At 32.3% G+C, this 14,979-nt stretch overlaps 1 protein-coding gene across 1 annotated transcript in view; it reads left to right on the forward strand.

Moving 5' to 3' along the window:
- The window catches only part of LOC114333014 (protein O-mannosyl-transferase Tmtc3), a 1,018,587-nt gene that overhangs the window by 837,750 nt on the left and 165,858 nt on the right, over nt 1–14,979 (forward strand). The window contains exon 10 of the mRNA XM_050651491.1: nt 2,264–2,468. Coding sequence (XP_050507448.1) covers nt 2,264–2,468 — 205 coding nt within the window. The remainder of the gene's footprint in view (nt 1–2,263; nt 2,469–14,979) is intronic.

A 14,979-nucleotide genomic window follows, 5' to 3' on the forward strand; every position in this document is an offset into this window, starting at 1 on the left:
AGTATCCGCATATCAGCCAAGAATATGCGTTCACTTCTATACATCAAGAGATTTACTACCAATGTTTCTGTCACTGAATATATCACGAAGTACAGGACAACATATCTAAAACTTGTCAAATCAGCTAAAAAAAGCCTATTATCAAAATCGTCTGGGAAGCTCTAAAAGTGTTGCAAAAGAAACCTGTCTATAATAAACGATCTTCGAAATAAAACTCACACAGCTCAATCATTTTCCCTTCCAAATCCTGAAAGTCTAAACGATTACTTCGTTAATGTGAGTAAAAATATAACATCAACTATTTTGCCGCAACAAGATCCCATTTCCTATCTCCCTAATGCAAGAAAGGTCCCGAATTCATTCTTTTTAAAACCAATCGATAACTCTGAACTGACCCAAACAATCAATAGTATCAAAAGCAAATCATCCTGTAGTACTGATGGACTATCTATAAAAATTTTCTCTAATCTCACAGAAAATGTTGGAAATCGTCGTCTCACTAATTAATGATTCCTTCGAAAAAGGTAAATTTCCAGAATGCCTAAACACAGCCATTATTATTCCTCTTCATAAGGGTGGTGAAAAATCTAATGCCTGCAACTATAGAGCTATTGCCTTACTACCGGCACTCTCCAAAATTATTGAGAGACTCCTTAAAACTCGACTTATGTCCTTTATCGTTGATAACAACATTTTATCTCAAAATCAGTTCGGCTATTTAACTAATAAATGTACCACTGATGCCATGTTTTCTGTACTACATGAGGTTTATCAAGCACTAAACAATAATCTTTATACTGCCACTGTTTTCTGTGCCTATGCCAAAGCTTTTGACTGTGTAAATCACGACATCTTGATTAAAAAACTAAAAATCTATGGAATTAGAGGTATTTCTTTGAATTGGTTCCAATCCTACTTGAATAATAGGAAACAACTAGTTAGAGCAAATGATACTGACTCTAGTCTCAAAAACATTGTATGTGGAGTACCGCAAGGTTCAGTATTGGGTCCTCTTCTGTTTATTATCTTTATAAATGACATCACTAATTTAAAAATCGATGAGAAGATTTTTCTTTTTGCTGATGATACCAGTATCACTTGGAGCAACTCAACTATTGCATCTCTTCATGAAACTATAACTTCGGATCTACTGACGATAAAGACCTGGTCTGATTCTAATTTACTCTGTTTTAATATAGATAAAACAGTAGCATTATCCTATAAAGGAGCTCTTCAATCTTTGCCTCTTAATAACAGCCAGATCAGTACCGTTGATTCTGTAAAATTTCTTGGTATTTTTTTAGACAGCAACCTCAAATTGTCCCTTCATATCGATTCGTTAAGTAAGAAACTCGCCTCAGCTTGCTATGCAATAAGATCTGTCTCAAGGGAATTCAATTTAGCATCTTCTAAAATAACATATTTTTCGTTGTTCGAGTCTCATCTTCGATATGCTCTTCCTTTTTGGGGTTCTAGTACAGCTGCTCAATTTGATGTTATTTTTAAATTGCAAAAAAGAGCAATAAGATATGTGTTTGGCCTCAGAAGTTACTTCAGAAATCACGGAATTTTAACACTTCCATCTTTATATATTCTAGAAACGGTTTGTTTAATTCGTAAACACCTTCATGTCTTTCCAGCAAGGCCCAATCATATTTACTCCACCAGAAATTCAATCTTTGATATTTATTTACCGATCCCATCCACTGAGTTAGTAAAGAAATCTATATTATATTCCGCAAAAAAACTTTACAACCATCTCCCTTTACAACTTAAATCTGCAACATCTTTCCCAATGTTTCGTAAAATGACAAAAGCCTATCTATCTAAAAGACCATATTATTATTCAATAGAAGAATTTCTTAATGAATAACTAAGAAAATTGGGTTTCATACGCAGTGGCTTAAACTGTCAATTCCTAATGTTGTATTTTATTTGTTGTAAGTATGTTCAATTTGCAATTTATATAAATTTTGCAATTAATTGTTTTTGTCTTTGGTTTTATATCATATTTACTGTATATTGACGATTTATCTAATTTTAGTAAATTGTAGTTGTTATTTGTTATTTGTTGTTGATATTATTTTTCTTTTGACTGTATGTAAGCTTTGTCCATAAAATTGTAAAAATTTTCAGTGACAAAGCATATTTCTATTCTATTCTATTCTATTCAGATTAAGTGTTCTAGGTATATGCACGTTATGTAAACAGCAATAGCAATCTAGGGAGTATTTATATCAATATTAATCGAATACATTTCCAGGTTCCGTAGAGCGGTCCATCTCAAATCAGACTTCCGAAGCGCCCTATTTAACTTGGCCCTCCTTCTCGCCGACGACCAACGACCTCTAGAGGCAGCTCCGTTTCTAAACCAACTCGTGAAGTATCATCCAGACCACGTCAAGGGACTGATATTGCTCGGAGATATTTATATAAATAACATCAAAGACTTGGATGCAGCTGAAAATGTAAGTATTATGTCGTAAACTTACGAGGTAAACTTCAACAAACGTCGTCGGTTCAGATTTTCTTTATATTTTTTCCTTTTTACGGGGTCGTAAAAAGGGGAAGTATATTTGTATGTGAAAAATCAATTACCTGAAAAATGTTGGAAATGCTTATTTTCGGCAGTTGGTCGTGCCTGCTTTGTTATCTGATCTATTATGGTATACCTCAAGTATCTTAGAATGTGTATACATACCTTTAATATAAGAAAGTATTTCGTAAAAGATCAACGTAGAACTCTAGTCGCGTTTTTGGAAATTTATGAAAGTAAATATTTGTATAGAATAACAGAGAACAAATTTTAGGTTAGTTTTAATAATACATTCTGAGTTGTTTCAAGGGTTAATAACTAAATTTCTTTTACTTCTTCTTAGGGTGCCTGTCCGTTCCGAACGTTAGCGATCATTCTAGCTATGATGACTTTGTTAGTTGCTATACGGAATAGTTGTGTTGAGGTCTTTCTATACCAGGCTCTCAGGTTAGCAAGCCAGGATATTCTTCTTCGTCCTGGGGCCCTTTTTCCTTTAATTTTACCTTGTAAAATGCACTGGAGTAGCTCTTATCTGCCTTGATTTCTCATTATATGCCCCAAGTACTGCAGCTTACGGCCCTTCACGATGTTGACTAAGTCTGCGGTTGTGTTCATCCTCCGTAGTACTTCTTCATTGGTGACTTTGTCTGGCCATGGTATCTTCAGGATCATTCTGCACAACCATAGCTCAAAAGTTTGAATTTCTTTTACACTAACGAATAATTTCTATTTGATCAGATATCGAAATTTTAACTTGATAACAATTGTACGCTAAATAAATATTAAAGACGGTATAATAATATATTAGCACTTCGAGACAAAGAGGCTCATGGATTGGTTTACCATCTGCCTCCATCCGTGTTTGTTCTTCGCTGTTTCTTTCCAATTGCTTACATTAAGATACCTTAGACGTTAGACCTTAGGTCGTCATTAACTTCATGCCTTAATCATGGTTCTAGGTCTTCCTTTTCTCTTTTTACCAAATATTTTAGCGCTTAACAAGGTTTTTGGCGTTCTAATTAAGGTTCTTCTTTGGATATATGTCCTAACTATCAAAGTCTTTGTACTCTTCCTACTGCAATTATATTAGGATCCTTATATTTGTATGTTTGTATTGTTCAAACTCTTTGTTTGTTCAGATTGTTTCGTGTCCACTGATTGTTTATAATTTTTCCCCCAAATACCCTCCGAATTATTTTGCTTTCCCAAACTAGTAACATTGATCGCTCAGTTTTTGTCGTAGTCCAGGTTTCTGAGGCATACGTAACTATTAGTCCAATAATTACAGTTTTATACGTTCTTAAGTTAGCTGCTTTGAATACATTTTTGCCTCTCACAATTGTATCGAGTGCATACAGGCAACGATTTCCTGAATTTCGTCTTTTATTTATTTCCTTCCGGATGCCTAATGTACTCGAAAATATAGTATCTAAAAATTAAATTCTCTCTACCTTTTCAACCTTATATGTTTTTATAGTTATATTATTACCAGAGAACAGTAGTTCTCGTCAGTGACGCACAATACCCCTACATGCGACACTATAATATACACGAAATTTTCGATTTTCTAAATCTGACTGAATTGAAAATCGGACCAAATCCCACCTTCAAGTTTAGGAAAAGACTCGCCCATCCATATGTCAACTCTCCATTTTGGTTCAAGGGTGTGTATTTTACGGCCCTTTCCATTTAGGGTCAGTTTTTCGTTCTCGTCCCCAAAACTCCCAAAAATTTCAAAAATTTAAGTCCGGCCTTTGTGGCTTCTGATAGTACTGATCATTATCTTTTCAACGCATGTCTAATTTTGAAAGTCGGTTATACCATTCAAAAGTTACCGAGCTCAGAAGTATGACTCAATTTTTATTTAAAAAGGGGAAGATGCTTGTGGATATGTATGTATGTATGTATGTATGCATGTATGTATGTATGTATGTATGTATGTATGTATGTATGTATGTATGTATGTATGTATGTATGTATGTATGTATGTATGTATGTATGTATGTATGTATGTATGTGGAAATCTACATCAATCTAAATTTTTTTCTGTGTTTCAAGAGGGGGTCAGGGCCGATTCAGAACCGGTGTAGTTTATGACTTTTGACCACCCATAAGCCAACTATAGGGCTTGGTAGATACAAAATTATATTTTTTGGGCGTATATATCTTAGGTTCAAGGAGCGACAGGAAGGCCATAAATACACCAAATCAATAGCGTTGAGTTGAGCTTTCAAATGGTGCCTAAGTGGTCAAGATCATACCTGCACACGGCTCAGTATAGCCGAAAAACTGAAAAATTAAACTATGAAAATTTTGGTTTTTCGACAATTACTCACGGTAGGAGGACTCTAGATGCGCCTAACAGTGTATACCTCATATCTGGGAGAATTCGAATTTTTAAGTTATAGGCTTCATAAGTATGATCAAATCTATTTCTTATGGAGAAAACGGTTTTTCAAGCTCAATAATCCCTGTAATACCTTCAGTTATCATACCTTACCTTGGATGTATCATATACTACTTGTCAATACGTTTCAAACTCATGTTTAATTATCAAAATCGGTTAAGCCGTTCAGAAGTAATCGAGCTCCAAAAGTATAATCCATTTAACCATTATCGCCGAAATGGTTTATGTAGTTGTAGTGGTTACGACGCTAAGATTGATCGTGCAATCCGAGTTCATTTGCCGGCCATAATTATTAGGATGGCTGGGATATGAACTCGGATTGTCTTATCACAAGTCTGGTCTCGTAACTACTAGATCATTTCGTAGAGAATGCAACAAAGGCGACCATTTATAACGCTTAACGTGTAATCAAGAAACATCACATTCAACTTCATACATTTAATCGATAAAAAAAACTTTGAAAAACTCCTGATACAAGAATAAAAAACCGCGAAACGCCATGAAAATGAGTGGCACATGCAATATTCCAGGTACAAAGGAGCTGATATGAATATTTCGTGGCGCGAAAATGTATTTTCCATTTTGATGGAAAATAAAATTGTAGTTTTATTTTGAAAGATTTTTTCCATAACATTTGCTAAATTTGAAGTAAAACGCGCTACAAAACAGCCTCAAAATGCAAACTGAATCTAATTTACTCTTTTGTGGCGATTATTTTTCATCAAAATGAAAATACATTTTCGCGCCACGTAATATTCATATCAGCTCATTTGTAGCTGGAATATTGTATGCGCCACTCATTTTTACGGCGTTTAGCGGTTTTTTATTCTTGTAATATAATAAAACATGAATACAAATACCTATGTTAATAATAATACCTTGTATTATACTATTCTTAAGTTTCCTTTATGAAATGCTAAATTTTTCTGTACAATTCAGGAATCCAAACATTCATAATTATAAGTTGTCCATTTAACAATACCTCAAGAAAATCAGAGTATCTTATTCTACATGGTTTGGAATCGCTTTGTGGCTACAAAATAGTGGTTTCCGCTTACGTGTAAACAGTAACGCAGTGAATACTGGTAAAAGTAAGAAAACTCGTTCAAATTTGTCAGTTGCGTCTACAACTTCTAGCAAAATGTCGTCTTCTGATGACGATATGATTGCTTTTAACTCTGTTTTGACTAAATTGAAAAGAAAAAAGTTGGTATACATTTTCTTAATCGCGAAAGAATAATTTATGGAGAAGATCATCATCTATTTCAAAACTTAATATAAGATAATGAAACAAAGTGAAATATCGTTCTCCCTCGTGTCCCCAATGACAAAAAGCGGAAATAAACTAAATTCTCATTCGAGTAAAAGCGGTAAGGCGGGTTAAAGCGGTTTGCCCGCACCAACCTGCTTTAACTATATACGCGTACATTTAAAAACGTGCATTCATTTTGAAAACGTATAAAAGCGGGTCCGCGCGGATTGACCGTAAGCGGAAACCGCTTCCACTGTGTGCGTGTACTAAGCTTAAACCGCTTCCACTCTGTTCGTGTACTAGGCTGATTGATATTCGGCTAGTTCAAGTAACAGTGTGTATGAGGCTATCGTAAGATAATTTTGTTGCTTATGGGACTCGAGTGGGGTTTCTTTTCTAGCATAATGCTACGAAACCAGTAAAAAACGTACATAAAGAAACCTTATCTTCTCCGAGACATTCTGTTAAATTTTAAAATGGATATTGATTGAATGCACAAAAAATGTGTTGAAATAATATTGGCATGGTCAAAAATTGCTACAAATAAGGTGATGTGAACTGGGTGTGGCTCATGGAAGCATTAGATGAAGGTTTGGGAAAAAAATTTAAGTTGGCGTTAAGTATGTAAAGAAAGTTGACCTTGCATGATTGAGAGTCTGACAGACAAAACACAATAATATAATATTTCTTTGTTTAATATTATTTCCATAAAAAATGTTATAACTTCATTTGAAGTATTTTTTACAGTGTAGTAACCATCTGAACGCTGGTCTTTCATGTTCTTTTCTTGCAGTTTTACGGTGCAATAAAATGAAAAGTTTATTCTCGTAAAGAGGAAAATCGATAGATGGATGAAGAGTAAAAATGCTTTTTTGGTAGCAACGTTAAAATTTAATCCTCTTACCAATAGTTATTCCGTTTGGCATCCGGTCAATGTTAAAAGCAAGCGATACGTGTTTTTTGTTGTTGTAATAAAGATTATAGTACAGTTAGACCAGTAAGTGAATGTAAAATAGTGATACCTATTTACCGTTTAATTTTGAAATAAAACAGTTTTAAAACTGAAAATATCTATAAAAGTAAAACCTGTTTTTTTTTTACTTTTTGAGATTTTTCGTATCACTAACCCTTTTTTGGTTTTTTATAAAAAAGGGCATTTTTCCAAAATAAAAAAATAAATAAATTTTTACTATAAAACCCAATTTTTTCAAAAATTTTCATTTTGAACCGGTAAACTAATATATTATTTCGTAAACCGGTGACTTTAAAGAAAAATCCCAAAACAGGTCGATTTTTTTAAATTAGGATTTTTTGGCATATATATATATATATATATATAATACTAGTGACGTGATCCATCTGAACGTGATGACGTAATCGACGATTTTTTTAATGAGAATAGGGGTCATATGATAGCTCACTTGAAGTGGTATTCAATTCTCTATTCAATAATATAAACATTATCATAATTATTTAAACAGGGTGTTCAAAAAAATTTTTTTTAATTAAATTAATTGAGGCAAAAAGAAGAATATATGCAATTTATTTTATTCAAAATACGTTTTACTGGTGTCAGAAAACAGGAAACAATGTTTATTTGGCAAAAAATATTATTTTTCGCTTAAATTCAATTTTAAAGCTGCCACCCACCTACCTCTTGCCAGTTTGAACATTTCGTTTAAGCGAAAATCAATGTTTATTATAAATAACAAAATTTTTCTGTTTTATGACAGCAGTAAAATGTATTAAGAATTAAATAAATTACATACTTTTATTTTATTATTTTATTAATTTTACCCTTTTTGCGCCAATCGATTTAATTAAAAACATTTTGGACACTCTGTATAAATAATAATGTTATTGTATATTGGTGAACAGAAAATTGAATACCCTTCAAATGAGCGCATCATATGGGCGCATCATATGACCGCTATTCTCACTTAAAAAATCATCGATTACATTATCATGCCCAGATAGATGACATAACTTGTATGATATATGCCAAAAAGTCGGAATTTAAAGATAAAAATCGACGTGGTTCGGGATAGTATAGTCGCTGCTTTACGAAATAGAATTTATACGTTACTTTATGGACGCACTGTATAAGTAAATGGTAAAGCGGTAGCGATTAATTTGGGTTGCTAAATAGAAGAAGAGTTTCATGATTTTTTTGACAAAGAAAGGGGCCATTTTATTTTGAACGTAACTCGCTGAGTTTAAATGATGGAAACTTCTATAAAAAATAAAAACAAAGCATTTTTTAAATATTTTAAAATGTGTTGATGAGTTTTCCCCGAAAAGTGCTTCATTTTTTGGATATTTTACGTTGACATATTCGATTCGGAATTTGACGAATAAGAACCCATTTTTCATGAGTTACAACTTTAGTGCTAATGGTCCATTGATAGACATCATATTATGTACACAACATTTTTCGTCTTTTATAGGCCACATTTTTCATACGACTATCTTATTCGATAAAATACTTACTCTTTGAGTTATTGGCGAAAAACGGTCTGAAAATATGACTTAGTTGTTGAAAAATAACCACTTTCACTCGCGAATAATTTAGAAAAGTGTTGACTTGAAAAAAAACTCTATAGAACAAAAGTTGCTTAGATTTAGTTAATTTGTCCAGTTCCGGACTTATCTACAATGTATTTTTTTATCCTTGAGAAGGGGTGGCTCTCACCCCAAGTGAAAGCAACCCTGGGCTCAAGTCAAATAATGGAATAGAAGGTAAGAGAAATCTAAATCAAAATTTTTAATCAAATCCATCGTGACTAGAAGAATTACATTCGAAAACGGTCATTTACTGGCCTAAGTTGATAGTTTTGATAATCCTTCTGATTTTATTATCAACACTAATATCACAAAAGAGAATAAATTGACAATAATGCGACAATTTTTCTAAAACTTGTTACCTGGTAATAGACACGAGAGCCCGCAGGGCTCGAATGACTATTGCCAAATCTAAACAAATTTGAGAAACAATTTTCTTATTTATTCTTACTATCGTGTGATATTCATCAGATTATTATTTAATACTTACATACAAAATTCAAGTCTTTTTCAAAAACATTCAGTTACATTTATCCCAATTAATGTGACACATATTTTTCAACTTGTCAAAGTGAACAGCACAGTTTATCCAGAGGCGGCTCTAGCCCATGTAGCGCCCGTGTGCAGTAGATGCCTTGGCGCCCTTTGGTAGACGCGCAGTCAAAATGGAATAGTCGAATAGGTACCTATCTAGTACTAGTACATGGGGTATTAGAGGCATTAGGTACGCTTATAATGTAAACAAAAATCCAGATGCAAATATTGCAATTTAAAGGTTGCGGAACAACCTACATATGATATAATTGTTAAAAGTACACGTTTAAGGCACGCATGTGAAAGTTTGCAGAATGAGTGAACCGACTTCTGCAATTCACATGAGTGCCTTAAAAATGTACTTTTTAACACGCATATCATACAATATTTTTTTCTACAAACGTAATTACAGGACAATATCTACAAAAACTTTTACTTGAACTTGACTGATATTCCATTTTTATATTTTTTGACATTACATCAAAAATGCCTACAGTCGGAAAAATGAAAGAATACCCATGAACGAACATATAAAACACACTGTATTTTCCTGTCACCGTGTCACAAAGAAAACTGTCCAGTGCAAATACATGTAACAATAATTATTACATGTACTTGCGCTGGCCAATTTTTTGTGTGACACGGTGACATGAAAATACAGCGTGTTTTATATGTTCGTTCATGGGTATTCTTTCATTTTTCCTACTGTATACGGTAATTACAAACTGCAGTGCCACAAAATTTTTAAAGCACTAGTGCCTTAAAGTAGCATTTTTAACGCTCGCATGGAGTGCTAAAAATTGCATTTTTCACACGGTTGTAGAAAAAAATATTTAATTAAAAATTAAATTTTTTACCTATGAGGTAAGGTTAAAAATTGGTTGAGGAAATTTGACAGGTTTGAGTCCACGAGTAAATAGTACTTTTAGGAAGGAATTGGTTAAATGAATAAAAAAGAACACCGTTGTGATTATTTAAAAAAACAATAATAATTTATTAACGAATTATTACAGGACGCACATACTATAACATATAATTATAAAAAAGATACTTTTCGTGCTTTTGCATTATAGAATAATATGATTTACCGCCAACCGTCACTAAACTCATCCATTATTGTACTCATTTGCAGCAGTAAAGTAACACTTTATTGTACTGAAAGAAGAATTTTAATTTACCTGCCGCGATTAATCGAGATTGAATGTAAGTAGTCGATGGCAGTAATCGATTATTCATTTGAGTTAACTTACAATTTATGTACTTTAATTATTAAAAATATTGTACAAAATTAACGACATTGTTAATTAAATTTATGCCAAAAATAAAATTCTGTAGTATTTTGTAATTATATTCATAGAAAATAAGTCAAAACTTGACCGAATTAGTAATTATTCAATATGTATTGATATACTATCAATTAAAAATCGAAAGCGGCCATCATGCAAAAGTCATCTGTCATCACTGTCATAAAATTTTTATTAACTCTAATAATTAAAAAATTCTTAAATTTTAAATTATAAGTAAGTGTTAACCAATATCAAATTGTTGGCGATAAAATTTTGTATGCACCACGTCAGTAAAGCCTCTTTATCGAACTCGTCTGTTATTCGCCTAGCCCGCTAGTCTCGTTCGGCTCATAATATCAGACTCGTTCGATAAAGAGTAAATTTACTGACTTGGTACATAAATAACTATTACTTCAATTTTTATTTCATGTTCAATACTTACTAGTTATAAATTTGTCAATCGGCTTTGCGACAATGTTGACCTTAGATAATTTTTAATTATTTTTAATTTAGAAAATGATCTTTTACTGTGCGCTACTGTCACTGGCAATGTGAGGTAAATTCTAAGGGGAGTGAACAAATTTGGGAACACTGAAAGTAATTTATTTGCATACAAGTAATTTAAAATATCCAAACCTGTAGTAGAATCCAATGTAATTTTTCATTAATCGTTTTAAAGCATATTTTATGTTGAAAAACAAAGTAAAGGATCCGCTCTTTGGCGCTCGCTGCCGGCGCCCCCAACATCGCGGCGCCCGTGTGCACCGCACACCCTGCACAATAGGTAAAGCCGCCCCTGAGTTTATCAAATATTCAGACGAAGATATCAATAAAGAATTAGTTAAAATTATTTAGACATACAGTCTTATTCACGAAATAGTCCTACCGAAGTACACTCGAGAGCTTAATATTCCTGATTTGTGTTGTCCTCGTGATAATTTGACATTAAATGTAGAACTTAAAGTTTATTGTGGTTCATTTTCTTAAATGTAACAGTCCTAAAATTATTCCCAGTATAATAATGTAGGTAATAGAATATTTCCGGTCTAATAATAATCTGATTGGACAGAATTAAACACGTGATTAAAACTCTCACTATATGATTCGAAATTAACCCTAAACTAGTATGGTGATTTAGTTAACCACCTAAGGCAAGTTGGGTCACTGGTGACCCGCGAATATAAATCCTGCATGATTTTACATGTATGCGAAATAAATATGTTATGTTATAATTAATTTATTTTATTAATTGAAAGTTTGGGGAAAATATAAAACAAGAAAATTAATGTTTGCAGATTACATACTTTATTATTATGAATTAAGCATGACCATTGCATTTTTGCACGTTGATACAAAAACTAACAAAATAATATTAAATTACTAAGGAAGTAAAACTTCTCTTGTAAGTAGATATATGTATAAATTTATTAAAATTTTTTTTAAAATATCCAAGTTGGATTAAAGTGGGTACATCACTAGTACAAAACAAACGTTTTCGGACTAATCAGTCTATCATCAGGTTGAAACCTAAAGTAAGTAAACCACTGTAATTGGAACTAGCTACATAGGTAGGTAGAATGACCTACGTAGCTAGTTCCAACTCCTTTGGATCTGAAGTAAGTAACCACATGTTTTAATTTTTTTCCGAACTTTTTAACAGTCAAAATTTTAACTTTGCCTTTTTATACAGTGGTTTACTTATTTTAGGTTTCAACCTGACGGTGGACTGATTAGTCCGAAAACGTTTGTTTTGTACTAGTGATGTTCCCACTTTAATCCAACTTGGATCTTTTTAGAAAAATTTTAATAAATTTATATACCTACAAGAGAAATTTTACTTCCTTAGTAATTTTTATTATGGTATACAGCTAATGAGAGGAATTTTTCCTTTTTAAAATAATATTAGAAATATTTAAACAACGCCAATCTGATTAAATACTTTTTTTCCAACTGATTTATGTCTGTCCTGTAAAAAAAGAAATGAAAAATTTAGTCAAAATGTCAAAAAGTCTAGGGTGTTTTTTACCTTGAAATTATTTGAAAACTTTAGTTAAAAAAAACAGTCGCTCGCGCGCACAATGATACATAAGTAGATCTTCCTGATGAAGTGAATAATTGACATAGTAGTCTAGGCGCCAAATAGAGCTCACCGTGTCCTTTTCAATTCTGATGGACAAACTCAACGGTTTCTTATGGATTTTTGGCTGCTGATTACGAATTTCGAGGGTGGATTTCGATCCGAGTGGTCGAAAAATTGTTATAAATAATTTAATTGTTTATAAGGCTCTGGCTCATAAACTAAAAGAGATACAAAAAAAATGTTTTAAATAGAGTTTGTTCCTTAATAAAAAACGAAGAAAAAACCGTTTACTAAACTTAAATCTAATACAGTAGAGCGTCGATAATCCGAAGTAATTGGTACAGGGGTAGTTCGGATTATCAAATTGAAATTGTTCGGATTATCGAACATATGTTCAAATTACATACAAAGCTCATAAACATATTACATGTACATACGTTTTAGGTACAAGGAATAAAACACCTGCATAATAAACACACGTGTATTTCTGCATAAACAAAACAAAAATCCGCGGTCATATTTTGCCCATATTGTCATATTAATTAAATCCAAAACTTCAGTCCGCGATCATATTGTTTAATTTTATAATTTTTTTTTTGTGTTCGGATTAGCGATCGTTCGGATTACTAGGGTTCGGATTATCGACGCTCTACTGTAATTAGAACTCAAGGTATTGGAATATTAGTGCACAATGCAAATTGGAAATTGCAAAATAAGTATTTTTCGAAGCTTTATCGATCGAAAGTCGGCTTTAGCGCATGCAAATGAGTCTTAGAAGATCCTATTTTAAAGCTTAATTAATAGGATTCTAACCAAAGGTTGTTAAATTACTTTGTATTCATTTGTTTTAAAGTTATACCCGTTTGAAGTTAAAATTTTGTTAAAAAAAATTGGACATTAATTTCTTTATAAGGGTTTCAAGCAAATTTGAGACATAAATATTTATACTTTAATTAACAATAATGATAGAAAAACTCAAAAGGAACAATTTGAGCTTCTGAAAATGTTCGTAGGTTTATTTTTGGCCAAGATATCGATATTTTAATGGCGTGCTATGAGGAGCAAGATCGGCTCATGCTCACAGTGTAAAGGTTCACTTGCTAACTTCTCCATGGAAATTATAATTTTTATGTATATGTACGTTATCTTCATTTTTCATTTTTGAAGATCCTAATAAAACTTTATATAATTCTTATATTAAATCATCATACTGTACCTCGTATAACCATTCATTCTATTTACTTTGTCTTCTATGTCTTGTACTAAATGAGAAAAAAACATTAAAAACTAAAATTTCAGAAATATAACTAAAATATCAGCTGCTATTATTTATTAAGAATAGGCAAGGCCTCCTGAGCAAAATAATGTAACACGAAAGCAGGCGATCGGTGTCTTTACCGCGGATATTATTTGACTGTGAGCCGAACTTGCACCTCATAGCGCGCCATTAAAATATCGATATCTTGGACAAAAATAAACTTACGAACATTTTCGTAAGCTAAAATTATTCCTTTTGAGTTCTTCTATCATTATTGTTAATTAAAATATAAATGTTTGTTGCTCAAATTTGCTTGAAATCCTTATAAACAAATTAATGTACAATTTTTTGAAGAAAGTTATAAATTAAAACTGGTATAACTTTAAAACAAATGAAGACAATATAATTTAAGAAACTATGTTTGGAAACCTATTAATTAAGCTTTAAATTGAGACCCTCTGATGCTCATTTGCTTACGTAGAAGCCGAGTTACGATCGATAAAGCTTCGAAAAATACTTATTTTGCAATTTGAAATTTGCATTGTACACTAATTTTACAATCTCTTGAGTTCTAATTATTGGATTTCAGTTTAGTAAACGTTTTTTTCTTCGCTTTTTATTAAAGGAACAAATTTTATTTGAAACATTTTTCTGTATCTCTTTTAGTTTATGAGCCAGAGCCTTATAAACAATTAAATTGTTTATAACAATTTTTTGACCACTCGGATCGAAATCCACCCTCGAAATTCGTAATCAGCAGCCAAAGATCCATAAGAAACCGTTGAGTTTGTCCATCAGAATTAAAAAGGGCACGGTGACCCCTCTGGCGCCTAGACTATAGGTATACGAGTATATTCCTGATTATTGGTTTCCAAATGAAATCGCTCACTACCCAATTTAAGTGTAGCTACTTTAAGTTTCAGTTTTTATCAACGCGTTATTCTTTAATGTCTTGTTGTCGATACTCGCAGCACAATAGCCGCGAAATATTGTTATTTTATCCATAATGGGAAGTAATTTTAATAGAGCAATTAGGGGAATACAAAAGAATCTATAGAAGGGAA

Source organism: Diabrotica virgifera, chromosome 5, assembly GCF_917563875.1.
Source record: "Diabrotica virgifera virgifera chromosome 5, PGI_DIABVI_V3a".
Lineage (NCBI taxonomy): Eukaryota > Metazoa > Arthropoda > Insecta > Coleoptera > Chrysomelidae > Diabrotica > Diabrotica virgifera.